This window comes from Solea solea, chromosome 17, assembly GCF_958295425.1.
Source record: "Solea solea chromosome 17, fSolSol10.1, whole genome shotgun sequence".
Classification (NCBI taxonomy): domain Eukaryota; kingdom Metazoa; phylum Chordata; class Actinopteri; order Pleuronectiformes; family Soleidae; genus Solea; species Solea solea.
Genome location: NC_081150.1, coordinates 21,177,519 through 21,203,344, shown reverse-complemented (window position 1 = coordinate 21,203,344; position 25,826 = coordinate 21,177,519). Strand labels below are relative to the sequence as shown.

The 25,826-nt window shown below is 45.6% G+C and overlaps 1 protein-coding gene across 6 annotated transcripts in view; it reads left to right on the top strand.

Moving 5' to 3' along the window:
- The window catches only part of hivep2a (HIVEP zinc finger 2a), a 64,256-nt gene extending 38,813 nt beyond the window's left edge, over positions 1 to 25,443 (top strand). For 5 of the 6 annotated variants that reach the window (XM_058613683.1, XM_058613682.1, XM_058613681.1 and 2 more), the window contains 14 exons: positions 11,448 to 11,535; positions 11,622 to 12,886; positions 12,975 to 14,851; positions 14,979 to 15,239; positions 15,318 to 15,483; positions 15,586 to 15,670; positions 15,760 to 17,479; positions 17,556 to 17,713; positions 19,671 to 19,846; positions 20,619 to 20,720; positions 20,986 to 21,835; positions 21,948 to 22,050; positions 24,425 to 24,532; positions 24,649 to 25,443. In XM_058613683.1, the coding sequence (XP_058469666.1) occupies positions 11,896 to 12,886; positions 12,975 to 14,851; positions 14,979 to 15,239; positions 15,318 to 15,483; positions 15,586 to 15,670; positions 15,760 to 17,479; positions 17,556 to 17,713; positions 19,671 to 19,846; positions 20,619 to 20,720; positions 20,986 to 21,835; positions 21,948 to 22,050; positions 24,425 to 24,532; positions 24,649 to 25,287 (7,236 nt within the window). In that variant the 5' untranslated portion in view covers positions 11,448 to 11,535; positions 11,622 to 11,895 and the 3' untranslated portion in view covers positions 25,288 to 25,443. The remainder of the gene's footprint in view (positions 1 to 11,447; positions 11,536 to 11,621; positions 12,887 to 12,974; positions 14,852 to 14,978; positions 15,240 to 15,317; positions 15,484 to 15,585; positions 15,671 to 15,759; positions 17,480 to 17,555; positions 17,714 to 19,670; positions 19,847 to 20,618; positions 20,721 to 20,985; positions 21,836 to 21,947; positions 22,051 to 24,424; positions 24,533 to 24,648) is intronic. The other variant, XM_058613686.1, reaches the window with a different exon arrangement.
- Positions 25,444 to 25,826: the final 383 nt, after the last annotated feature.

The window sequence follows — 25,826 nt, the reverse complement described above, 5'->3', positions numbered from 1 at the left end:
ACTCAGTTACATTCAAACATCCATCGTTGGCTTGTGTGTTGCTGTTGTGTTGCCAAAGCAATAAAATGCATAACAATCTGGAGCTGGAACAGTGTGTGTGTGTGTGTGTGTGTGTGTGTGTGTGTGTGTGCGCGTGTGCACATGTGCGTGTGTGTGCTCGTGTGCACATGTGCGTGTGTGTGTGTGTTTCCCATCAGGCCCGGTCATCTTCACCCAGCCCTTTCTTTCCCAGAATCCACCGCTGAGTCACTTGACAACATATTGCGCGTCAGCTGTTTGACCTAAAACTTGAAATTGTCAGTGAGATAATTATTGTTTTGAAATGAACAGGAAGTTGAGTCACAGCTGGTCGTACCTGCTCAGACCCCGCCCCCTAAAGTCCCGCCGCTGCAGGTCACATGGTTCTGATCATGTTTGGGCGAGTGAACGTGGTGGTTTTTAACGTCAGAGAAAGCAGGAAGTGTTCACATTTTAGAAACTATTTCAAATCAAATTCTGCATTTTTCTCATTTTTCGTGTCTGAATACGAGAATGAAAACAAATTCCTTATGATAGAAAAGTTGATTTATTTTATGCTTTTATAGACTAACCTTTGACCTTTGTGGTTCATCGTGAAGCGATTTCCTTTCCTTTTTTTTTTTTTAGAGAAACTCAAATACCCAGAATGCCGAGGAGGTGACGGTGACAAAGTGTGTGTGTCTGTGTGCGTGTGTGTCTGTGTGTGTGTCTGTGTGCGTGTGTGTGTGTGTCACAGCATGTGTTTCTCATCTGGTCCCGCCCAGTCCCTCAACACTGACTTCATGTTCTTCACCTCGTTCTCTTCTTTCTTTTTTTTCTGTCTTTCGTTCATTATTTTGTTTTTTTCATTATCCGCCTAAACACTGCCCCCCACCCCTCACCCCTCCTCCACTTTCATCACATTAACACAACACTTTGACCTCGCGCTCGTGTGTGTGTGTGTGTGTGTGTGTGTGATGTCATCGCTCTAACTTTCCTCAGACAGATACCACGTCCATGTCGTCACCTTCTTTTCTCTCTCTCTCCTTTTCTTCTGCATCCTGACTTCCTAAAACTAGCCGTCTGATTATAATCTGATTATGAGTCTTTATTACGGTGTCTGTCGCCGTTGTCGTCGTTGTCGTCGTTGTCGTCATTGTCATCATTGTCGTTGCCGTGAGCCTTTGGGCTTCTTTTCTCCGTATCTTCACATCTTCTAAGAGTGGAAGTGGAAACGTACGAGAAGCACTTGAAGGCAGCATCTGTCTCGTCTCCCTCAGCTCCATCATTCTCACCCGCTCAGTTTCCTGCTCTATAAATTTTTGAGCAGCTCCATTAGAGAGTGAGGTAATCTGAACACACACACACACACACACACACACTGTGCCCCCGAGCTAACAGGCTAATTAAGAGCAAGTTTGGACTCTTCATTAAGGCGGAGACCTGATTAATTAAAAAGTTGAGGAGGAAGAGTTTGTTAACGAGACGCGTGATTAATTAAAACCTGGGATGACAGAGAGTAACTTTAGATGAGAGGGAACAAAAGAAAGACAGAAAGAAAGAAGAGGAAACCAGTGGGAAAGACTGAGAGAAGAGAATGGCTCCATGGTGGGCGTGTCTGACGCTGTTGCCGTATTTTAAACAGAAGTAACGATCGTTTTCGCTGTTGAACTCTCTCTGTCGTGAAAACGTCTGCGGGGGAGAAACCGTCGTCTTGTAGTTTCACGACAACAAACATACGGCGCCGGACATGATGAGCGCCGTATGTTTGTGGACAGGTGCAGGGCGTCCACGAGCCGAGTCTGGACGCCGGCGAGGACGCTGGCGAGGACATGACGTCACCCGGAGACAAAGCGACAGAGACACACACACACATGGTTCTTTGTGTGTGTGTGTGGAGTCATGTGATCACTGCCATCAATGAACAAGTGAGACTTTGACAAGAATCCGTCAGTTGATTATTTCAGGCCGCGGTGGCATGGGTTTGATTCTTACCAGCAGTGAGGGAATGAACAAGTGAATGGACGAGTGAATGAACGAGTGACTGAATGCAGTAGAAAATGATTCTTTAATAACTAACTTATTTTTTCCACTTTTATCAATAACTTAATAAAAGTTTGTTCTTTACAGTTTCATTCATGAGACAAGAAAAGAGTGTGTGTGTGTGTGCATGTGTGTGTGTGCTGTGCAGAGGAAACGGCAGAAGAGAGAAAGCTAAAGATGCAAATCAGCAGCAGGAAATGGAACAAGGTCATTTTTTATATGCAGGTGTACTGTAGTTACTGTTACAGACACACACACACACACTCACACGCACACACACAAAACTTTAAATTCAGCTAAAATCTCACTCTGTGTCTTTTTTAAGCACCGACTCCACACTTGATATATGTTTTATGAGCCTCTATAATGGGACGCCCCCCCAACACACACACACACACACACACACACACACACACAAATACAGGCAACAAAAGCCTTAATTGGACCCAAGTTTGTTTTGTGAAGCCTGACAGTGAGAGTTGTGTTAAAATGAGTCTGATGCAACGCTGTGAAACACAAGTGTCCTCCAGGGGGCGACACAAGGAAACAAGCAAGTCAGCAAGAGAGGAAAGGAGAGGAAACAAGCAAGTCAGCAAGAGAGGAGAGGTTTGGTTTTCAAAATCCCTTTATTGAACAATTAAACGAACAAATGATTTCCATCTCTTTAACATTTTGAGGGCTAAAGAAAAAGAGAAGAAATCAAATGTTTACTAACTCGCCATCTGCACCCACAAAACAAAGAACTTCCCCTTCAGCCCAGGATTGATTGAAGGTTAGAAGGTGTGTTCCACCCGCAGTCTGGCTTTCAGCAGACCTTTTAGAACCTCCACAGGTTCTACACTGCCTGCAATCTGGAGCCGGTTCTTGCGTGATAGCCAGATAGTTTTGCAGAGCCAGAGACGTAATTGATTAGGGTATGCACAGTCTTTTTTTTTGCACAGTAAATAAACAAAGGAAAAGAGAGAACCTCTCCAAACCCATGAAACCGACCTTTCAACAAATCAAACAGAGGTGTCAGTCTCACTCTGCAAACAGAAAATACACCCCTCCCCTACATCAGGATCAAGGTGTGCTCTATGTCTGTTTGTGGCTATTGCACCATGCACAATCCTCCACTGGGGGTCAGCTTGTACAGGGACGCTTCTGGGCCAAAAACCTGGGCCCACCTCGACTCCTGTACCCCTGCCAGAGAGTTCAGATGCAGTGTCATGACCCAGTTTTTCTGCCAGTAGTTTCAAAGTTGTCCAGATGTGAGGTGGTGAAAGACAGCAGCTGATTTCCTCCCTCCTGCTAATCCCCCAGGGCTGGGGTGAGGCCATATTCTGACCCCCCACTCCCCTGGTCACATAAGGTGCAGTTTTCTGCAAACTCTCTCAGGCTTCTGTTGCTGTTGTCTCTTAAAGACGTGACAGATGTTGCCGTCATCCTTGTTAGGTGTCCGAGCTTTGTGCATCCAGCGTCCCTGAGTCTGGCTCTGAGATTAGCCGACTGCAGCGTTTTGGTCTTTATAAGTTGAAGAACAGAGGTTCCTCAAACAACCACAAGCCCAGAGTGCCGAGGCCACCCCTATATGACAGCTGAGGTAGCAAGCATTTCCATTTAGACAACCGAGCACACACCTTTTCCTTCACTCCCTCCCAGTTCTTTTTTATGAATCCCTCAGTACCTAAAAACACTCCCAACTCTTTTAACCCCTCCTTTCCCCACTCAAGCCCCCCAGGCAGACTAGGTATCACCTGATCCCGCCCTTGTCCTACCCACAAAGCTCTGCTTTTGGCCCAGTTCACGTGTGCAGACGATGCTTGCTCATAGACAGTGAGGAGATCTTGTACATACTGAACTTCTTGCTGGTTGGCCACAAGAATGTTTACATCGTCTGCATATGCAGAGATGGCAGGAAAACCCTGATCAATTCCAAAAGCCCCAGGTACTGAGAGCCCGCTCTCTCAGTTTGCACAGCAGCGGCTCAATGGTGAGGCTGTACAGCTGACCTGAGAGAGAGATCCCTGCCTTATACCTCGCTTTACCGGTATAGGTCGACTCAGCCCTGCACCCATCTTCAACAGGCATTGTGCATTTTTATACAATAAACTTACCCAAGCCAGAACCCGTCACCAAAACCAAACCAAACCAAAGAAAACAAATATGATATTTGTTTTCTACACTAAAAGGGTTTGGTTTTGGTGGGCTGTCAGGGCCAGCAGGGCCTTCTCTACTGGCCCTGACAAAATCAAAAAAGTATTTTTTTTGTTTTATTAGTATTATTATTACTATTTTTTTTAATTATTTTTAATAATCAAATTAATGTGTGTCTGAATTCAATTACTTTTTCAGTATGTTAGAATTATATTTCCAGAAAGAATATGGTTATTTTTTTGTGAAGCTGAGCTGGATTTTCCATATGTCATTAAACGCATCATAGCTCCTTGGACCTGCTCTAGTCATATTGCTAGCCTTTTGTTGAAGCTGCCATTTCCTATTTGGTTATAACTTTGACTGACGTGTGTCGTCAGCCAATAAAAATTTGATGCATAGTGACAGAACGCCCCAGGCCCAGTGATGTGTCTGGCACTAGCCCCCTGCTGTTGTCATCAACAACTTTTGAACCTTTGGCGGCTTTTGAAGTAAGCTATGATCACTGCATTAACACCACCGATCGATCATGTTTCTGATGTCCATCGTGTGCACTTTTCAAGGTGATCGTTTGGAGAAAAGAAGGAAATTATTTCAAGAGGAAGACCTACACCGAAGAGGTACATCATTTACGGTAGTTTAAGTGTTAATGATAAATTGATAACATTTTTTAGAAGTGGTGAGGAAAAAACTGTTGATCATAAATAGTGCCGTGGACGTGTTCCCTGCGTAGCTGACGCCTATGCTTATGTGGAAGCTTGTTTTTGTGTCATATAGTGGCTTGTGAAATTGCGGTTGCTGAGTGACATAACGTGAGTGACAGATGTTGCCGTCATCCTTGTTAGGTGTCCGAGCTTTGTGCATCCAGCGTCCCTGAGTCTGGCTCTGAGATTAGCCGACTGCAGCGTTTTGGTCTTTATAAGTTGAAGAACAGAGGTTCCTCAAACAACCACAAGCCCAGAGTGCCGAGGCCACCCCTATATGACAGCTGAGGTAGCAAGCATTTCCATTTAGACAACCGAGCACACACCTTTTCCTTCACTCCCTCCCAGTTCTTTTTTATGAATCCCTCAGTACCTAAAAACACTCCCAACTCTTTTAACCCCTCCTTTCCCCACTCAAGCCCCCCAGGCAGACTAGGTATCACCTGATCCCGCCCTTGTCCTACCCACAAAGCTCTGCTTTTGGCCCAGTTCACGTGTGCAGACGATGCTTGCTCATAGACAGTGAGGAGATCTTGTACATACTGAACTTCTTGCTGGTTGGCCACAAGAATGTTTACATCGTCTGCATATGCAGAGATGGCAGGAAAACCCTGATCAATTCCAAAAGCCCCAGGTACTGAGAGCCCGCTCTCTCAGTTTGCACAGCAGCGGCTCAATGGTGAGGCTGTACAGCTGACCTGAGAGAGAGATCCCTGCCTTATACCTCACTTTACCGGTATAGGTCGACTCAGCCCTGCACCCATCTTCAACAGGCATTGTGCATTTTTATACAATAAACTTACCCAAGCCAGAACCCGTCACCAAAACCAAACCAAACCAAAGAAAACAAATATGATATTTGTTTTCTACACTAAAAGGGTTTGGTTTTGGTGGGCTGTCAGGGCCAGCAGGGCCTTCTCTACTGGCCCTGACAAAATCAAAAAAGTATTTTTTTTGTTTTATTAGTATTATTATTACTATTTTTTTTAATTATTTTTAATAATCAAATTAATGTGTGTCTGAATTCAATTACTTTTTCAGTATGTTAGAATTATATTTCCAGAAAGAATATGGTTATTTTTTTGTGAAGCTGAGCTGGATTTTCCATATGTCATTAAACGCATCATAGCTCCTTGGACCTGCTCTAGTCATATTGCTAGCCTTTTGTTGAAGCTGCCATTTCCTATTTGGTTATAACTTTGACTGACGTGTGTCGTCAGCCAATAAAAATTTGATGCATAGTGACAGAACGCCCCAGGCCCAGTGATGTGTCTGGCACTAGCCCCCTGCTGTTGTCATCAACAACTTTTGAACCTTTGGCGGCTTTTGAAGTAAGCTATGATCACTGCATTAACACCACCGATCGATCATGTTTCTGATGTCCATCGTGTGCACTTTTCAAGGTGATCGTTTGGAGAAAAGAAGGAAATTATTTCAAGAGGAAGACCTACACCGAAGAGGTACATCATTTACGGTAGTTTAAGTGTTAATGATAAATTGATAACATTTTTTAGAAGTGGTGAGGAAAAAACTGTTGATCATAAATAGTGCCGTGGACGTGTTCCCTGCGTAGCTGACGCCTATGCTTATGTGGAAGCTTGTTTTTGTGTCATATAGTGGCTTGTGAAATTGCGGTTGCTGAGTGACATAACGCAAGATGTGGTGGTAATGATGCAGTAGCCTATAGATGCGCAGTGGTGTGCGTGTGCACTATGGTTGTTTCAGATCAACTGTCTCGTGAATATCGTGCATAATAGTGTGTTTGTGCGTGTGGTTTTTTTTCTTTTTTTACTTAAGGCCCTGACTGAATCCCCACGGTACGCTACTGCAAATATGTGTGATCCACCCTGTCAAATACCTTCACTTGGTCTAGAGATAAGACACCAACACATCACGCATGAGGAAAATATTGTCCATAATAGTCTTGTCCGGTACGCAGTATGTTTGGTCTGGGTGTATTACTACCTCCAGAATGTTGTTGAGTCTGTTTGCTAAGACTCTGGAAAGCAGTTTGTAGTCGGTGCAGAGGAGCGACTGGCCTCCAGTTTTTCAGTAAGGCCAGGTCGCCCTTCTTCAGTAACAGTGAGAACACTGCTCGCTGGCAGGAGACATTAAGTTCCCCTGTCCTGAAACACTCCTGTAAGACTGCATGAAGATCAGTCCCAAGAAGTCTCCAAAAGTGTTTGTAAAAGTCAGGGCTCAGGCCATCTCCTCCAAAGTGAGTTCTGAGTGGAGAGCTGCTTTCTTTTCCTGGCTGAGTTGTGGAAGCCCCTCAAGAAGCTCGTTCCGGCACTCTGTGTTACAATCTTCTGCCCCAAAAAGGTTGGAATAGTAGTCCATTGCATGGCTTCTCATTTCGGCTGGGTTGGTGGTCACTCTGCCTCCAGGGAGCTGAAGGCAGGTCATTTGTTTCCTTTGGGCAACAGATCTTTCAAGGTTAAAAAAGAAAGAAGTAGGAGCATCCATGTCCTTGAGCATCAGGAATCTCGATCTAACCAGAACTCCCTTTACTCTCTCCTGCAGGTAGGAGTTTAAACTCAACTTTTTCTCCTGCAGGAGTTGGCCTGTGGCGGGATCGGGTTTGGTTGTAAATAATCTTCTAGTTTTTAATGTTATTTTCTAGTTTGAGGACAGCAGCATTGATGTTAGCGTATTGTTGACAAAAACACGTCATTGTGTCTTCCCTTTCTTCCACCATTGTTTTAAAGAACAAAATTCTGCCTTTCTTCTCAGAGGACTGACATGAGCCTGTTGTTAAATGACCAGTGTGACTTTTACTCCTGGTGAAATGACTAGAACTGAAGTGAAACCAACCGGGCTTATTGTTCTGCATGTGAGTCTGAGACAGAGATTTCTATAGATGAGGATCAAATGTAGCCTGGCGGCATGTGTACTGTCTTAATCCTCCATGAGTCCAGTAGGTCCAGCTGTGACATTGTACTTTTAAGGGTTTGGGATGATAGTGGGTCGGGTTCCTCCAAACCCAGAACTGAGACTCACATGCAAAACTGAATCCTTAAGAAAGCCCTGAGTCCAAACTGCAGATCTAAAGACCCTGAAACTGAGCCATGAACCCAGAACTGAGACCTAAACCCTGACAAAAGAAAACAGGAGGTAGATTTGCCCCCAAACCAGAACTGAGACTCAGACTAAACCTCAGGTTCAGACCTAGAACATGGACTTGACCCTGCAGACCAACAACTGCACCAGGACCTGAAACAGTTCTGAGTTCAGGTCCTCGTTAAAACTCTTCAAACCATTTATTCTCCAGGAATTTCAGGGAAAAAATAAAAACTTTCCAGGTTTTTATTTTTGACAGACGAGACCACGTGTTTGTGAGGAACTTTATATTTAATCTATATATAAACCGGCTGAGTCCAGGATCCAGGTCTGACAACCAGAACCAGAACCAGAACCATCCTCAAAACAAAAGCTGCTTCGTCTGCTCCGTCACTCTTTTTCCATCTCACTTCCTGGTGTTTTCTGCAAACTGTTATGGAAAATGTAATTAAGCTACACACACACACACACACACACGGGACTAACTCAGTAATAGTTTCAAGGCTGGAGAAACAGTCCTGTGGAAAATATGACTGCCTTCTCTTTTCCACTGGCAATTTACACCAACAGCCTGTTTTCCCTCCCTCAGCCCCTCACCCCCTCACCCCCTCACCCTCTCTCCCTCTCTCCCTCTCTTCATCTCCATCTCTTTTTTGCTCTCTCCCTCCGTTAAATGGAAACATGTTGGTCAAACAGCCACAGCTGTGGAAGAACTGCTGTTTTGGAAAAGAAAACTGTAGATACAGTGTGTGTGTGTGTGTGTGTGTGCGTGCGCGCGCGCGTTTGTGTGTGTGTGGGTACAGTGACACGAACATGGACTTCTTTAACCATCTGAACTGATGCTGGGTCACATCATGTTTCCCATGTTAACCACCGTGTGTGTGTGCGTGTGTGTGTGTGTCCTTACATCTTCAGAGCAGCTGTGACACAGTGTGTGTTTTTTTTTTATAAACATACAAATACTTCAATAAACCAGAAAAACAATAAAAAGTGGAACCCAAATTTAAGGTCAAAGTTCAGGGTTAATGAGGTACGGGACGCAGCCAATGCTGACTGCATATGTGAGCGCCCCCTGCTGCCCAAAACCTGCCTGAGACTCAGACTTTATCTCACTGTGAGACAGCGTTCTCCAACAAGAACCACTCACTCTCCCACATCAAACCCCACAGAGAAAATCAGTGATTTTAGCTTGCGGGAACACAGGAGCTGCTGGTCTACTGCTGGTCTGCTGCTGCCTCGTGTGGTCACTTTGTGTCACTGAGGTCGATGTGAACGAAGGATTTCAAATGCCGAATTCACTAAAATATATGTTTACAATGAGTGACGGAGGCAGCAGTGGATCGACAGCTGCTGTGTGCTGTGACGTTAGAATCACTGATTTTCTCTATGGGGTTTGGTGTGGGAGAGTGTCAGAGAGACATTGTGTGGTTTTCGCAGCTAATACAGTTGTGACTAAACACACACATGCGCGCACACACACACACACACACACAAACATTTCCAAAATGAGAACTTTTTTATCTTTTTCATTGAACTGCTTTTTTTTTTTTAGAGTTTTTCCGTTGTGTAACTGCGGGTTGTTTTTTTTTTACAGCAGCAGCAAAAGCAGAGTAACCTTGGCTCGCCAAGAACTTCCTCCTCCCACACACACACACACACACACACACACACACACACACACACATAGTCACAGTCACAGTAATTGACTGACTGCCAACCTGCTGTAAATCACTGTCTACAAGCTGCTCTGTGTGTGTGTGTGTGTGTGTGTGTGTGTGTGTGTGTGTGTGTGTGTGCACGTCCCCTCGTTCACACACTCGCCAACGCCTGCGTCCACATCCACAGCTGAAAATAATGATTGACAGCTCTAAATTAAAACAAAACACCAGATGAAATGATGAGTGTATGTGTGTGTGTGTGTGTGTGTGTGTGAACCTGCAGCCTCCTCCTGCCACTGCCATGCCTTGATCAAGGGCAGAGGAGGTGCATTGGATTCCTGAACTTGAACCTTGACCCTGATGTAAAAGGGGCGGGCCTGTGTGAAAAGTGCTGAGTCAGTGTGTGTTTTTATTTAGCGGGGAAATCTGTCTGTGGTTTGTTTTTATTTTTTCAAATTCTTACTTCTGTTCCCTTGTTCCCTTGTTCCCTCATTCCCTCATTCCCTCATCTTCATTACTCCCTCCTATGTTTCCTTTCCTTGACGCTTCTTCACTGATGTAGTCGCTGGTTCTGTTTTGGTTTGAGTGAAAAATCGGTTTAATCTGATCAATCTGATTGAGATTAATTTGTGTAACCTGTTTAATCTGTTCAGATTACCCTGCGCTGTGATGCATTCACTCACTCATCGACCACTGAGGAGATGGCCCTATTACCAGTGTGTGTGTGTGTGTCCTTGTTTCCTTACATGCCTACTTGTTTCCTTACCTCCTAAATCCGTCCTCCTCTTTCAGTTTCCTTGTCAAGGCCTTGTTCCATTTCTTTGGTTTTTGTCGCCTCACAGCTCCTCTGTTTTATATCCTTTGTGTGCCATTTCTCTCCTAGCTACCTAGCCATCAGTGTCTGTTGTGTCCTTACTCCCTTATACAGTCCTCCTTGTACACCCTGGTATCTATGCCTCCTTGTGTCTGTGCTGTCTGTTTCTTTTTTGTGTCGACTTCAAGCGTTCCCTCCTCTCTATGTCTCCTTCTTCCCTTCCTTCACTATTTTATCTCCTTTTCTTCCTTCCTTCCTTCCTTTTTTTTTTTTTCTTTTTGCAAGTATGCTGCTACACACGCACACACACACACACACACACATAGAGAGCCTTCAGGATGGAACAGCCTCCCACACACACATTCACTCACTCATCCTTCTGTTGTGAGTACATGATTCACACCCCCACACTTTTCTACCTCCAGGGTTTTGGAGACAAACTTACACGTGTGTGTGTGTGTGTGTGTGTGTGTGTGTGTGTGTGCGTGTGCGTGTGTGTGCGCGCTCTTGAACTGAGCATGTTACCCAAGTTAGATGACGATGACAGCAGGAGAGGAAGGGAAAGGTGCTCTTGCACCGATGACTCGCACTCTTCTTCTTCTTTTTCTTTCTCGTCTTCTTCTTCTTCTTCTTCTTCTTTTTCTTTTCTCGTCTTCTTCTTCTTCTTCTTCTTGGACTCAGCCTTTTCTCTCGGACGCCCACACACATCATGACTCTCCAGCGTCACTTCCGCAGCACTATTTATAAGCCTTTGTGTCTTTTTAGGAACAGCGTGGGTTTGCTTTGCATCAGTGAGTCACTGAGTGGAGGGAGGAGGTGGGTGAGAAAGAGGGAGGGAGGGTCGAAAAGGCAAAAAGCACAGTTGGATTCCGGTGTGAAGGAACTCACTGAGGAATCAGTGACATTTACATTTGCACATTAGGCTTCTTAGGTTCTCTTCCCCTTAATGCGTTCTCTCTCCAGCAGAGAGCGAGCCGGTGTGCACTGCACCTGACGACCAGAATTTAAAAAAAAAATCTCTCCTTTGTTTTGCTGCAGGTGCTTTTTTTTCTGTGAGAAATCTGAATGAATGAGCGCTGAAGTGGCAGCAGAAGAGGATCCTCGAGCACTTTGACTGAACAGAGAAGTTAGTGTTGGTCTTTTGTTAACGTTCGTTTATTTGAAGCCTCTCTCGCTCTTCAACTCAGAAATATACTTTTCTGTTTTCCACAGATCATTCGAGGAACCTTTGTGCTTTTCAATGAACTGGACAGAAAAACAGCACACAGAGACAAAATGGACAGAGTAGAGACACATTTCTGATGTCCTCTCCACGCAATCAGTCCATGTCAGCAATGGACGGGCACTTCCTGTTTTTGTGAACTGCGGCAGCCGTCAAAGATTCAGCTACCATGTCTTGTAGATTGGGGGACTGGTAGCCCTCCAGGATTTGCCCTCCCTCCCCCTCTCTCCCAACTACTCTGACCCGCAGAAGAGCCTCTTCAAAATGGAGGCTCGTGAATCGGCTGCCGTTGGGCACAAGACCTCCGGTCAGGAACCAGTGAAGGAGAAGGTGCCTCTGCAGAGAAAGTGGGTGTCTGAGCCATCTGCAAACACCAAGAGTTGCACTTTTGCTGACCCAGATTTGACACACCGGGAAAGTTTGCCTGGTGGTGCCAGTGTGGGATCAGCACCTCAGCAGAAATACGCAATCACGGAAAATTCTAGAAAGCTGTTATCTGGACCCTCTGCAGTAGGGGCAGTAGGAGGCCCACCATCTCAAGACCCCCAAGGGCCCTTTGCTCAGGGGTTTCAAAGGGGATACTCCTACCAGCTGGGCCACCCATACCCTCAGCACCCCCAAACTGAGCGCTTCCTCTCAGGAGCCAAACCCCAGCCAGGCCTGGAGCCTCATGCCTGGCCTTTTGCAGGCCAGTTACCCTCTGATGATCTGTATCCAGTAGGATACGCAGGACATACTCACCCTCATGGGGCCGGTGCAGGGAGGTTTCCCCGACAGAAATCTCCCAGTTTACCCAGCTCCTTTGGACAGTATTCTCAGTCTGGCCCTGAGCCTGGAGATGAGGGGTACAGCAAAAAAGAGCAGAAGCCCAAAAAGCCAGGTAAGTACTTATGTCGCTACTGCGGGCGAGCTTGTGCCAAGCCCAGTGTCCTGAAGAAGCACATCCGCTCACATACTGGAGAAAGGCCATATCCATGTGAACCTTGCGGCTTTTCCTTTAAAACCAAGAGCAACCTTTACAAGCATCGCAAGTCCCACGCTCACGCCATCAAGGCTGGACTCGTACCATTTTCAGAGCTAGCCGTGGCCCGCGGTGGGGACCTGGATCACGCGTCACCTGTGGGTGAGGCTGAGGTTCACTCAGATGGAGAGCAGAGTACAGACACCGACGAGGAAGGTGTGGAGGGCCCTACCATGCTGATGGACAAAGACAGCCCCATGCCGCAGATCTCCTTTGAAGCTGACAAGAACACAGGTAAGAGTTTGACATTTTTGCATTGAGAGTGCATTGACTGTACCTGTTCTAAGTCACCGCCAACACGTCTGTCTTTCCTACTGCTTAGGGGGGGCGGAGCCAGCATATGCAGACTCGGCTGAAGAGCTGCCCGTGGGATCTATCAAAGTGCCTATTCTCATTGTTCCCAAACCTGGGGGAGTCCCCTCCACGGGTATGGAGTGCCCACCCTTTCAGGACATAAAGGGCTCGCATCACATGTTGGTGTTGCAGGTCGGCAGAAAAGCACATTCCCTGGATGACTCCCCAACCATCAAGCAACGCTTGGCACTGAGGCTGAGCGAGAAGAAAGGCCAGGATGTGGACTCTGCCATTTCCCAGTCCCTGAACCTCCTCAGTCCTCACAGCAAAGGCAGCACAGACTCTGGTTACTTTTCACGCTCTGAGAGTGCAGAGCAGCAGATCAGCCCCCCAAATACTAATGTCAAGACATATGAAGAGATTATGTTTGGACGTTCTTGGTACTACAGACCCAATTCCAGATCCAGACAGTCTATCACAGTGGGAATGGCAGGAGCTGACCCAGCTAGTCTGGCAACTTTAAAGCAATCAGGTGCTATTCTGGACATGGGGAAAATAGCTGAGGATCCTATCTGTTTCAGAGGGGATGTAGGGATCTCTGGAGATCCCAAGCAGTATCCAACTGGACCCTGCCAGAGCAGTACAGGGCTTTTGGAGCCTCCTTCAGATTCTGCAACACTTATTAGGAGTAACTCTATGCCAACTTCTTCTCCTCCTAACCTCAGCATCCCCCCAAGTATTCGGGGCAGTCACTCCTTCGATGAGATGACATCTGATGACGTGTTCTACCCACAAGGCTTTCGCAGACTCAGGAGGCAGGCAGCGTTTGAACATTCAGCCGCTGAAGCCCATGCAGGAGAGGCTGAGGGCTACGGACCAATGCCTAAGAATTTAGCTCCATCTCTGGCTATGAAGCTCTGTGAGCGCAGCCTAGGAGTGCCAGAGCACATGGCCCACAGCCTATATGGTACTAAAGTTAGCATGTCAGAAACAGCCACAAGAAAAAGAAGGATAGAGAAGAGTGTTGGGGATGAGGAGGACAGCCCTGGACATTGTGACAGTAGCTGTAGTGGTTCAGTGGAGATGATAGGGGACTATGACTTTAGACAAAGTAGTCTTGATGGGTCAAGAGCCACCCCGACAGCGAAGGGCTCTTTCAGCGCTCACAGCCAATCAGACAGCTTTGATACCTGTGCCAGCATGTGCTCTGAGGACATGGCACTGTTTCCTGACACTGAGGGCAGGAAGGCAGCTGGGAATGTCATATCAGTAATTCAACACACCAACTCCCTCAGTCGGCCAAATTCCTTTGAGAAGTCGGAGTCCTTTGAGCAGCCAGGATATCATTCTTTAGACAAAGCCCTATCGAGCCAATACTCTGAGCAGTCTGACACAGACATATTTGAAGATGCTCTAAGTCCTGAGTCCGTCCTGCTGAGGACAGAGAGCATGGAGCAGCAGCTGCAAAGTGACAGTGACCTTACCTCATCCACATCAGCTGCGGCCTCCCCTGGTCAGCCTTATCACATCCCACACAAACTCATCCGACAACCCAACATCCAAGTTCCAGAGATCCGGGTGACAGAGGAGCCGGACAAGCCGGAGAAAGATACCGAATCTCAGATGAGCAAGGAGCCGGATAAGCAGCAGCAACACGTTGAGGAGTTCCAGCTGCCGCAGAGGAGTGACACTCTCGCCCAGATGCCATCAGAAAAGCTCCCACCCAAGAAGAAGAGGCTACGTCTCACAGACATGGAGCACTCGTCGGGTGAATCAAGCTTTGAGTCAACATGCACAAGCCTTTCTCGCAGCCCCAGTCAGGAGAGCAATCTGTCCCACTCCTCTTCCTTCTCCATGTCCTTCGACAGAGATGAAGGCCTCAAGTCTGTCTCACCCACTAAACAGGTAATCTTAAAATGGTTACGGTGTTGTGTGACTGTAATGTGTATTGTGTTGAACTTCAGCACCTGTAAGAGACTTCATGTTCCCAGTAACTGAGTAATAAAGAAGTTTCTTTGCGACTGTGAACCAGGATGACACATCGGCCTCTGGCAGTGGAGCTAAACAATCAGAGTTCCTGACAGTACCCGGCAGTGGTCATTCCAGTCATCACCAGCAGAGGGAGATGCGGCGGTCTTCATCAGAGCAGGCCCCGTGCACTTTGTCAATGGAGTTGCCTGAAATGCGCAGCAAATCTTTTGACTATGGAAGCTTGTCCTCATCCAGACAGGGCGAGGTTTACTCCAGTGCCTCTTCGATGAAGGAACGCCGGCGTGGATATCTTGTCCGACAGGTAACGCACTGTGCACTACGCCCATGTTACATTGTGACTGTACATAACTGACCTACTTTTTAAACCCACATATCTTAGGCTTCGCTGAGTGTTTATCCAGAGACAGTAACTCATGAATCCGGGGCGGAGATGCCAATTAAACAGGAGAGTTTAGAACACGGGTCCTGGTCTGGACCAACAGGTTCCTCTCACAGCAACAGTGATTTAGCCAGCAGAACCAAGAGAGTTGGAAATAGCACTGGTGGTAAGTGCTAATCCATTTTGTAACATTATGCAGAAATTTTTAAAGATAGTTTTGCTCAATGTTTTCATAAAATACTGTACCTAAGTTATGCCTTATGCATAGGAATAGGATCTCACCAACACCACCAGCACCTCCTCCAGCAGAGTATCAGTGAGGACAGCCTGCAGGACGAACCACTCTATGGCAGGTAAGAACATCGCCATTTTCCAACACTATCAAAATTTGCCAACTGAAAAATTAGCCAGCGCTTTCATCAACGTCCTCTCATTCTAATAGGTCCCAGCAGCATCGTCTGCAGGCGCAGGGCTCATCATCTGAAGGAGAATATCCGGGTCATGAGGTCATGAACAAGGAAGTAATCCAGCAGTACCAGAGTGGCCCACCTTTACTATCTTTCCAGCAACCAGGTCTGTTCTGGAGCCAGGAGGCTGGACAAGCTCCCAGACATCAGGCAGCCCAGCAGCAATTCCAAAAACTCCAAATGAGATCACCGGGAACCCTGACCGGACACCAGCCCCACACACAGCAGCCACTCCACTCCCAGGATGGAAAATCAGAAAATGGAAGCTCTCAGATGTATATGGCCTCCTTCTCACCTCGTGCCTCTCTTCTGTCCCAGCAACAGCAAAACTACGGCACACTCTCCTCTAAGCTCTCTATGCCCAGTGCAGCCACCACCTCCATGATTTTACAGCAGATTCAACCGGTCTTTGCAACCCAAAATCTGGGATCCCAGCCCTCACTGCCAAGTATGATAGTTCCTGTACGGATCCAAACCCATGTGCCATCATTTGGTAGTGTTATGTACACTAGTGTTAGTCAGCTGGTTGCTAGCCCCAGTAATGGAGGACAAGGGGTGGACTTAGCGATTCTGGGTGATGCTGACCACGGCGGCCTGTCTCCCCTAGTTGGTGGCACAAGTTTCAGCAAACCATCTGGAGGAATTGGTGGAGGCGTTAGCGGAGCAGGTTTCAACCTGTCACAGTTCCTGGGACCGACTGAAGGCTCAGTGCTACGCTACCCTCTGTGGAAGGTTCCAGACTCCACTCTACCAGAGCAACGACTGAACACTGGGATCCCACTGTCACTGACGTCAGGCACCATATCCACCACAGATGCCTCAGGGTCTGGCATCGGGGGTAGCAAGCGCATGCTGTCCCCTGCCAGCTCTCTGGAGCTCTTCATTGAGACTAAGCAGCAGAAAAGAGTGAAGGAAGAACGAATGTACGGACAGATTGTCAAGGAGATGAGTGCAGTGGAGCTGAGTGGAACTGAAAGCAGTAGCAAGACTGAGAAGATGCAAGGCAGAGGTCTGCACACTCACCCTAAGAGTGACGGCTCCATGGATGACTCTCCTTCACCATTAAGTGACTTCCCTGTTGCCCCCAAGATTGCCATTCCTGTCCGTTTCTCTGCCCCGCACCTGCCTGATGTCCCCCGGGCGGAGAGCTTCACTCCTCCTCTTCAGATCGTCACTGACTGCTGTCCGTCAGGTGGCCGAGACTCCCCAGAGGAGCTTGATGTGGATGATTCAGCTCCAGACCCCGGCTCTAGCCCCCAGTCCATGGTCTCCTCAAATGATGCAGACGAGACAGACAGCACAAAGCAGCCTGGAGCTAGCATGCTGGTTCAGCTAGCTACCAACCAAAGTGCAGGATTATCCGGAACAGTGGGTCAGACCTTGATACTTAAAAATGATGCCCAGCAGTATTTCCAGTTCCCTAGCTTGCGCACAATGAGCAAAGTCAGCTGGTGTTTCCTGAAATACACCAAACCCAACAGCACCCAGGCCACTCTGCGTGGCTCCGTCTACAGTTCATGGTGCGTCAACTCATACAATCCAAACCCTTTGAACCTCAGTACCAAGGCTGCGCTGGCCCTGCTCAGGTCCAAACAGAGGAAAGGCACAGATTTGCTGTTCACAACAGCAGCCTTGTCCCCACCCAGCTCTGGGAAACTGGTGTCATCTGTGGCCTGGAAGCTGAGGTTTGATCAGGTACGCAGAGGAGCCGTTTGTGTCCTTGTCCTCGTGTCCTTCCACCCTCTCCTTTATGCTTGTCCTCTCTTTGCAGTTGAAGCCCGAGCTGATGCCTGTCGACGTCTGTAACTTTGGGAGGAAGATGAAGGGAGTGGTGTCCTGGGAGCGGTCAAAGGAGGAGCAGGTGGAGAAGGAGGTCTCCGTCAAACCAGCCACCACCGAGCCGACCCGAATCAAGATCTTCGAAGGCGGGTTCGTCCAACACACACGCATGCCGACACAACATGAGGTCCAGTAACGGAACCTAAACAAGTCCAGCTTTTGAAGTTTGAGGGATGAACAACATGTTCTGTGACTAAGAATAGACTTTTAAAACCAGAATCTAAAAATTAAAACCACACTGAGATCCAAGTGTTATTACTATAAACCAGTGTTTCTCAGTCCTGGTCCTGGTCCTGGGGACTCACTGCCATACATGAGTCACAGTGGGTTGAGCTGACCACTGGAGGCAGGTGAGCTGGAGCAGGGGAAAGTCTGCAGGGCTGCGGCTCCTCCGGACCAGGACTTAGAAGAACTGCTATAAATAGTTGTATGTTTACACGTCAGAGCAAATGTTCAGTCCTAATAAGTAATAAACCCCAGAGAAACAGATGACAATGATTGCCGACACTTGTTTGGCATCTTGTTGAGCTCAGTGTCTCCCTGAATAGTTCCAGGGACGTCTGGTACACAGAGAGCACCTTTCTGACAGGCCGCGGTGGAACAGGGACGGCCGGAGACCTGAATTTGGTCAGGAGACGCTGAATGATCAACTTGTGATGTCATTAAAGTCAGACAAAGACTCAGTTTTGACACAGAAAGTCCAGGGATTTTGTCCTGAAATGTTGACGAAAACGCTGAAATAAAAGATAACGACCGTACGAGGGAGTGAAATCCTGCTGTGACACACATTCCTCTGCAGCATTATGTTTTATAGTCATTCAAGTAGAGCCAGCACAAGTGAGGCTACTGAACCACACACACACACACACACACACACACACGCTGCACACACAGTTATTAAATGCAGCAGACAGTGAGGTAATTCTCTTTTTCCCTGAACAACACTTCAAACACAATCAGTGGATAAAAGCTTAGAAAAGACACACACTTACATTACAACACTGTGTGTGTGTGTGTGTGTGTGTAATAAATGTGTAAATGAATAAACACATTCTACATGAGAAAAGTCCACAAAGTGGAAGAGGAAACAAATCCGCTCTGGGTTTTCTTCCTGCGTCCCCTTGCTTCATGATCTTACATGTGAAACAAGAATCATCATCATCATAATTCATCTTCATCACTGACCACAGCTGCGCTCACTGCCCGCCCGAGTGTTTGATGTCACACACAGACACACACACACACAGACACACAGACACACACACACAGCGTTACCTCAGTCCAGACAAGACAGGAAACCATTTTACAATTTTCACCACAAAGGAAATAACTTAATTTTTTTGCCCTGGTGGTAAAATAATGTAGAAGTTTAAAAAGTGACGCCCACTGAAATAAAGAACTATCACAAAAAAAGCCAAACATTTGAAGCTTGTCGTCACAGAATAATAATGTTCATGTAATAAAAACGACAGGAAGTATCATTCAGTGAATCTGTTCTAGTATTTAACACATTCTGTGTGTTTATTGTTTTAAGTTCTCCTTCAATGACTGAAATGACTTGAATTCACGTCATTATTTGATGTATTTTTTATCATCTGCATATAGAGAAATAATGTCAAACATCAGAGAAGCTGATGTGAAGTTGTTCTCGACTGAGACCATGGCTTCAACTCAACAGGAAGTCGGCCATTTTGAATTGCGCCGTCTATTTTGGCCATTTGCACCCTGGGTAAATGTGTGAACTCGTCCAAGGGCGTTTGTCGTACTCAACACATCAAAGGTGAAAAATTGTCAAAAAGGTTTTGCAGATTCATAGGGGGCGTGGCCACGGCAACCTTTGGCGTTTTTTGACCATTTGCCACGAAACAGGAGTTCGGTGTACGTCGAGTTCCACCGAATTTCCTGAAACTTGAAGAAGATGTTTCGACCAAGACGAAGCATAAAAAATAATATATGATATAAAACAATAAAAAAGACTGAAATCTTATGTTTATATAATCATTTAGTGAGCAGAGTAAACACACACTGACTGCTCGTTGTGTTTCAGGTACAAATCCAACGAGGACTACGTGTACGTGCGCGGCCGCGGTCGCGGGAAATACATCTGCGAGGAATGTGGCATCCGCTGTAAGAAGCCGAGCATGCTGAAGAAACACATCCGCACGCACACCGACGTCCGGCCGTACGTCTGCAGGTTCTGCAACTTCGCCTTCAAAACTAAAGGTTTGTTGTGATCAACTTTTCAAAATAAAAGAGACCAAGACGCAGAGCAGCAATCACACACAACACACTCACACAACACCACACACTCACACAACACACTCACACAACACGACACACTCACACAACACACTTACACAACACGACACACTCACACAACACACTCACACAACACAACACACTCACACAACACGATCACACAACACACTCACACAACACGACACACTCACACAACACACTCACACGACACACTCACACAACACGACACACTCACACACGATCACACAACACACTCACACAACACGACACACACACACAACACCACAAACTAACACGACACACTCACACAACACAACACACTCACACAACACGACACACTCACACAACGCGACACACTCACACAACACGACACACTCACACAACACGACACACTCACACACCGTGACACACTCACACAACACCACAAACTAACACGACACACTCACACAACACACTCACACGACACACTCACACAACACCACAAACTAACACGACACACTCACACAACACACTCACACAACGCAACACACTCACACAACACACTCACACAACGCGACACACTCACACAACACAGTCACATAACACGACACACTCACACTGTGATAATAGATAATGTTTTATGAAATGTGGTAAATTTGACTTTAACTAAACTTAACTCGTGTTTGTCTGAATGTAAATGTAAACACTTGAATTCTGTGTGTGTGTGTGTGTGTGTGTGCGTGTGTGCGTCCTGTAGGTAACCTGACAAAGCACATGAAGTCTAAAGCTCATATGAAAAAGTGTCTGGAGTTAGGCGTCTCCATGTCTTCGGTCGAGGACACGGAGGCGGACGACGGAGGTAATGGACACACACACACACACACACACACACAGGCAGGTTGCTGGAGTTTGTTTTTGGGTCCAAACTGTGAGGTGAACGGTGAATATTTACGTTTGTTTCTTTGTCTCTTTCCTTTTCCACTTATGTTTCCTCCTCTCCTTCCTGTCCTACTCCCTTCCTTTTCTCCTCTTCCCCTAATTCTTTTTCTGCATTTCCTTTCTGTATCTCTCTCCTCTCCTCCTCTCTCCTCCCTCCTCTCTCCTCTCTCCTCCTCCTGCTGCAGATGTAGGAGATGAAGGTCAGAGGTCATCAGAGCAGGCGTGCAGGCGGGCGCTGGTCGATCATCAGTTCTCCGACGCCGACGACTCAGATGGCGTCGAGGATGACGGCGACGACGACGAAGACGAGGAGGATGACGAGTACGACGGCGACTCCACCCCGAGGACGCGCTCGCGCTCCACATCCCCGCAGCCGTACGGTCTGCCTGCGCTGTCAATCACCGCCGTGGCCGCCTCCCACTCCTCGCCCCACCCCGCCTCCAACCTCCTGGGGAACGCCCACAAGCCGCCGCTGTTCGGCTACTTTACCACGGTGCCAAGCATCCACGTCACGTCGCAGGCTCCGCCCGGCGACCCGGCAACGGAGCGAGGTCAGGACTATCATGGCCAGCAGAGGGCGCAGGCGAGCAGGCTCTTGGCTCCGCCCTCCTCGTCCATGGATGAAGACTTCTCCCTTTTCTCTCCGGATTTCTCCTCCCCCTCCTCACGCCTGTCCTCACCCGGGCTCGACCTCTCCGCCTGCCCGTCGCCAAACTCACCCTCCTCGTCGCCGTCGGCGCGCCGCTACCTCTCCCCGCGCCGTGACCTTTCACCCCACACCCGACACCTCTCGCCTCGCCGCGACGCCTCCCCCCTGCGTCACGTCTCGCCCAAGAGAGAGCTGGGGGTGGGCGGATTCCGGCGAGACGTCTCCCCCAGGAGGAGTCACCTGTCGCTGCTGTCGCCTCTGAGTCGACCCACGTCGCCTGGGGGGCGGGACTACAAACGCGACCTTTCACCCCGGGGTCGACACAGGGGCGTGATCAGGCCTCTCTCTCCTCGCAGAGGAATCCACCAGCACCTGCTCCACCAGAGGTGAGTGTTCTCAAACACTGGCTCAGGGCCCACACGGTGTCACAGGAAGCTTTTTCTGGGTCCCCAAACACATGTGCCGTGACCTTTGACCTCAGATTTATGTGTGTTCCAGTCAGCAGAGTGCAGCGAGGACCTTGAGGCCGAGTCACCACACGGGGGCGTCGGTGCAGGGAGAGTCTGTAGGACGTCGCAGAACCAGCGTCGACATGGAGACGGTGAGACTTTCACCTCTCTTTCTTTTTTTTAAATGTTTATTTTCCGTTGAAAGTTGTGATGAAAGTTTCCATTTGTGGAATTTTTCTTATTTCCATCGTTTTATTTTTTCTTTAATTTACTGTGATTTTTTTTTTTTAAACCCAGGACTGAAGCTAGAGCTGCTGAGCCTAACTGGATCTCAGCTAGTCCTGGTCCTCGTTTTTGTGTCTCAGATAAACTTCTATTTTCAGTGTAATACTTTTTAGTGTATGATAGCATATGTTTATGTATTTCAGTACCATTTTTCAGTATATTTCAGTATAATTTTTCAGTATATTTCAGTATATTTCAGTGTATTTCAGTACCATTTTTTTTTGTATATTTCTGTACCATTTTTCAGAATATTTCAGTGTATTTCACTATATTTCAGTATATTTCAGTACCATTTTTCAGTATATTTCAGTACCATTTTTCAGTATATTTCAGTACCATTTTTCAGAATATTTCAGTGTATTTCACTATATTTCAGTACCATTTTTCAGTATATTTGAGTGTATTTCAGTACAATTGTTTTTGTATATTTCAGTATATTTCACTATATTTCAGTATATTTTGGTACCATTTTTCGGTATATTTCAGTACCATTTTTCAGAATATTTCAGTGTATTTCACTATATTTCTGTACCATTTTTCAGAATATTTCAGTGTATTTCACTATATTTCAATGTATTTCAGTACCATTTTTTTTTGTATATTTCAGTACCATTTTTCAGAATATTTCAGTGTATTTCACTATATTTCAGTATATTTCAGTATCATTTTTCAGTATATTTCAATGTATTTCTGTACCATTTTTCAGAATATTACAGTGTATTTCTCTATATTTCAGTGTTTTTCAGTACCATTTTTTTGTATATTTCAGTACCATTTTTCAGAATATTTCAGTGTATTTCACTATATGTCACTATATTTCAGTACCATTTTTCAGTATATTTCAGTACCATTTTCCAGTATATTTCAGTACCATTTTTCAGAATATTTCAGTGTATTTCAATGTATTTCTGTACCATTTTTCAGTATATTTCAGTACCATTTTCCAGTATATTTCAGTACCATTTTTCAGAATATTTCAGTGTATTTCACTATATTTCAGTACCATTTTTCAGTATATTTGAGTGTATTTCAGTGTATTTCAGTACCATTTTTTTAGTATATTTCAGTACAATTTTTCAGAATATTTCAGTGTATTTCAGTATATTTCAGTACCATTTTTCGGTATATTTCAGTATCATTTTTCAGTATATTGCAGTGTATTTCAATGTATTTCTGTACCATTTTTCAGTATATTTCAGTACCATTTTCCAGTATATTTCAGTACCATTTTTCAGAATATTTCAGTGTATTTCACTATATTTCAGTACTATTTTTCCAGTATATTTAAGTGTATTTCAGTGTATTTCAGTACCATTTTTTTAATATATTTCAGTATCATTTTTCAGTATATTTAAGTGTATTTCAGTGTATTTCAGTACCATTTTTTTAGTATATTTCAGTATCATTTTTCAGTATATTGCAGTGTATTTCAATGTATTTCTGTACCATTTTTCAGTATATTTCAGTACCATTTTTCAGTATATTTCAGTGTATTTCACTATATTTCAGTATCATTTTTTGGTATATTTCAGTCTATTTCAGTACCATTTTTTAGAATATTTCAGTGTATTTCACTATATTTTAGTACCATTTTTCAGTATATTTCAGTACCATTTTTCAGTATATTTCAGTACCATTTTACAGTATATTTAAGTGTATTTCGGTGTATTTCAGTACCATTTTTCAGTATATTTCAGTGTATTTCAGTATATTTCAGTACCATTTTTCAGTATATTTAAGTGTATTTCGGTGTATTTCAGTATATTTCAGTACCATTTTTCGGTGTATTTCAGTATATTTCAGTACCATTTTTCAGTATATTTAAGTGTATTTCAGTATATTAAAGTGTATTTCGGTGTATTTCAGTATATTTAAGTGTATTTCGGTGTATTTCATTATATTTCAGTACAATTTTTCAGTATATTTCATTATTATTTTTAAGTATATTTCAGTACCATTTTCGGTATATTTCAGTATATTTCAGTGTATTTCAGTATATTTCAGTACCATTTTTCAGTGTATTTCAGTGTATTTAAGTGTATATCAGTATATTCCAGTATATTTAAACATATTTCTGGGTACTTTTTAATATAATTTACTATATTTTAGTTGGATTCTTTTGTGTATTTCATGTTGCTTTTTCACATATTTCATGAGTATTTCTGTGTTTTATCATATGTTTCACTTTATTCTTCTTTTTTAAACACGTTTCAATGTATTTTTGTATATTTTTGTCTTTAGGAAGTTTGTCCAGGTTTGTCGTCAGCGGGGGAGCGTCGTCATGGTAACAGGTCCAGCCCCCCTCACCAGGTCCTCTTCAGTCACCTCCCTCTTCACTCTCAGCTCCAGGTTTTATTTTTAATATTTGAATGAAACTTTTAAACATTAAAGCAGATTTTTGCACATTTGTTGATCCAGTGGATTTGAATGTTTTCAAGTCTTTTATCACTAAATTCTCACCTCAGGTTCGTTCTCCGTATCCAATGATCCCCATCGGAGGAATCCAGATGGTTCAGTCCGTCCCCGCCTCCCTCACCACTCCTCTGTCCCAGCAGGGGGCGCAGCACGCCGCCGCAGCAGAGGACTCAACCACTGGCAGCAACGCTGGTCCTCCTCATTACACCTCCTTCATCGAGAGACGCGGAGGAGCAGTAGGAGGAGGTGGGGAGTGGCTTAGGGAGACTTCATCCCCTCGCTTGTCCTTGCAGGAGAAGGAAGGAGGCGGAGTCAGGCAGGAGCCGGAGGAGGGAATCCAGACCTGCACCAAAGCCATCGCTTCACTCTGCATCGACTCTGAGGAGTCAGCAGAGAAACGAGGAGGAGATGAGGGGAGACCTCCGTCCTCCTCGTCCACTTCGTCCCTCGACTCCCAGCTGCAGCTTCTCTGTCCGTCCTCTGTGTCTCCGTCTCCTCCTGAGACTCAGCACTTTAGCAGCCTGGAGCTCAGGCCTCCTCACCCGTCCCTACCTTGCTCCCCTCACTCATCCTCCTCCGCCTCGCCAAGCCCCGCCCCTGACGGCCTCCAGCCGCCTCCCACAGCATCCCAACCCCTTAAGCCGGAGCAGGAAACGGAAATTACGAAGAGAAGCAAAGAGGCGTCGTAGAAGGAGAAGAGGAGGAGGAAGAGGAGGAGGATTTTTTTGTCTTTTTTGGGATAAAAGGAAGGGATGACGTGCAAGAGAGAAAACACAAATATACTGATTCTTTTTTGTTAAAAATGAAAAGTGACTTCTGCAACACACACACACACACGCACACACGTACGAAAACAAAAACTCACAACAGGAAGAAAATAAAACAACTAAAAAAAACGGTACAAGACAAAAGTTTGACGTTTTTGTGCCTTTTTCTCTTTGATGTTTTTTGCTTATACTGTAATAAGCAAACAAAGCAGGAAGGTAAATGTAAATAAACAATAATATCATGTTTTTTGTGTATCAGCTTTGTAATAAATGTAATCCTTCCCTCCCTCCTCTCTCTCTCTCACATGGATGTGAAGTTTAAATACTTACGTACGGTTGCACTAAAAACATATTTTTATATGAGTGAAATTTTAAAAGAACTTAAGCTTTTTCTCGTGTACAGCAGCGATTTTATTCTATAAGGACTATTTATTATTATAATTATTATCATTGTTGTTGTT